General features: G+C 40.1%; 1 protein-coding gene across 1 annotated transcript; it reads left to right on the forward strand.

Moving 5' to 3' along the window:
• On the forward strand, positions 1–1,433 carry LOC107083547 (trypsin-1-like). Its single transcript, XM_015372866.1, has 6 exons — positions 1–103; positions 199–349; positions 458–708; positions 802–938; positions 1,074–1,175; positions 1,294–1,433. Exons 1-6 carry the CDS (start codon positions 28–30, stop codon positions 1,339–1,341), a joined length of 765 nt encoding a protein of 254 aa, XP_015228352.1. The 5' UTR covers positions 1–27; the 3' UTR covers positions 1,342–1,433.
• The last annotated feature ends 945 nt before the right edge of the window (positions 1,434–2,378 follow it).

Below are 2,378 nucleotides of genomic sequence, written 5' to 3' on the forward strand. Positions count from 1 at the left end.
ACTGTTCAATATAAACCACGGCTGCAGATGAAGTTCTCTCATCAACAAGATCACTCAGCAACCATGAGGTCTCTGGTGTTTGTTCTGCTCATTGGAGCTGCTTGTAAGCTTGTTTTTCTCTCTACATCACAGCAGCTATTGGAATGAGTTTTGGAATTCTTGCTTCATCCTTTATGTAATTTTGTGCGTCTTTGTTAGTTGCCTTGGAGGACGACAAGATCGTCGGAGGGTATGAGTGCACTCCCCACTCTCAGCCCCATCAGGTGTCTCTGAACTCAGGCTACCACTTCTGCGGTGGCTCCCTGGTCAACGAGAACTGGGTTGTGTCCGCTGCTCACTGCTACAAGTCGTAAGTCGATAGAGGCTGCTCATGCCCTCATGACGAAGACTCTGAATTGATCAAATTTGCCTTCTTTACTGTGTTGGTCACCATGTTCTGTCTTTAAACTCTTTCCAGCCGTGTTGAAGTGCGTCTGGGAGAGCACCACATCGTTTACAGCGAGGGAACTGAGCAGTTCATCCAGTCCTCCAAAGTCATTCGCCATCCCAACTATGACAGCTGGAATATCGATAACGACATCATGCTGATCAAGCTCAAAAGCCCTGCCACCCTTAACCAGTATGTGCAGCCTGTGGCTCTCCCCAGTAGCTGCGCTCCTGATGGCACCATGTGCAAAGTCTCTGGCTGGGGCAACACCATGAGCTACGGTGAGTCCGATCTAAGATACAGACACTCTGATTTCAAGAATGGTTTACCTCTTCTTTAGAGATTAAAATGATCCTCTGTTTTACACCATTCAGAGGATGATGGTGACAAGCTGCAGTGCTTGGACATCCCCATCCTGTCTTACAGCGACTGTAATAACTCCTACCCTGGAATGATCACTGATGCCATGTTCTGTGCTGGATATCTGGAGGGAGGCAAGGACTCCTGCCAGGTATGGACCAACTCAAATCAACACAAGTCTCAGACAGGAATCCACTGCTGCTTTTCCATTGATGCTGAAAATATAGGCCTAGTATCTTTCCAGTTATTTGACAACTTATTGAAGTCTTGATCTTCTTGTTGCCAGGGTGATTCTGGTGGCCCTGTTGTGTGCAACGGCGAGCTCCAGGGTGTTGTTTCCTGGGGCTATGGATGTGCTGAGAAAAACCATCCCGGTGTTTACACCAAGGTAAAACAAAATTTAAATAGTAAAGCTACATATAAACAACACGTGAAGCTCAATGTATTCATTTCTGTCTAATTTGGGATTCTTGGAATAACATACGTCTCACTGTCTTTATTTTCAGGTCTGCATCTTCAACACTTGGTTGCAGAACACCATGGCCAGCAATTAAACTGGATCCTTCTGTAGCCATCTAACACTGCTGTAGTCCCAACTTCATTCTGAGCACTATGCAGTTTGACACAAAAAAATAAAGTCTAAAACAAAATTTTTCTTCATGCCATGTTGTGCCTTTATTTTCTTACGCAATGCAGTTTTAACAGTGGACTCTAATTTTGTGCATAACATAATAATTAGACAAGTTTTGTTACATTGCTGAAATGCTGTTGGATCAGTGACAAATATCTAATCAATTTGTACGCACATGCTTTTCATGCCTAACAAAAATGTTATAGTTAGATGTTTAATAAAGGGAGAATTATAAGAGTTTCCCAAACTATCAGTAATGTTAATACTAATTTTATAAATTGCAACATTTTAAAATGTATTTTCTAGTCTTGGATATGCACCTACACCATTAAGCTATTTGATAAAGAGATTACGGGGCAATAGCAAATCAACTAAAGCTGCTTGTATGGTCTTCCTTCAAAGAGCCACCTTTGCTCAAAGTGCCCTGTCCATGAGAGAATCTCCACTTTGCATCTCACTTCCTGTTGATTTAAAGTCTGCAACCAGTTTTAGTATGTTTAAAAAACAAACAAAACTTTGTTTATGTCAAAAACAGATTTTTTTTTTTCTTTTTTGGTTTTACTTTTGTGTTAATTTAAATTACTATACCTTTAATCATAAGAGGTAGTTTTTAAAAGTCCATCGAGGGACAAATGCTGCAAATTAGGCATTCCTAATGCGCTATGACGGAAACATGGGACTGCTGTTTTGTTCAGTTTGTCTACATTGATGTATGTTTGTCCCTATTTAATAAACTTAAATTGAAATGAAATTAATGAATGCTTACAACTTTTCACAAAGCTGAAGTGAAGACCATGCTCATATAGGTTAATTCATTCAATTCAGTTTAAAGCGGCAATTAACAACCAGTGGTGGTAGAATACCCAGAAATTGTACTTAAGGAAGAATAGCTTTTAATTTTTTTTCATCAAGTAAAAGTAAAGAGTAGTCATCCAACGAAGTACTCAAGTAAAAGTAAAG

Source organism: Cyprinodon variegatus, unplaced genomic scaffold (assembly GCF_000732505.1).
Source record: "Cyprinodon variegatus isolate N-32 unplaced genomic scaffold, C_variegatus-1.0 Scaffold77, whole genome shotgun sequence".
Classification (NCBI taxonomy): Eukaryota; Metazoa; Chordata; class Actinopteri; order Cyprinodontiformes; family Cyprinodontidae; genus Cyprinodon; species Cyprinodon variegatus.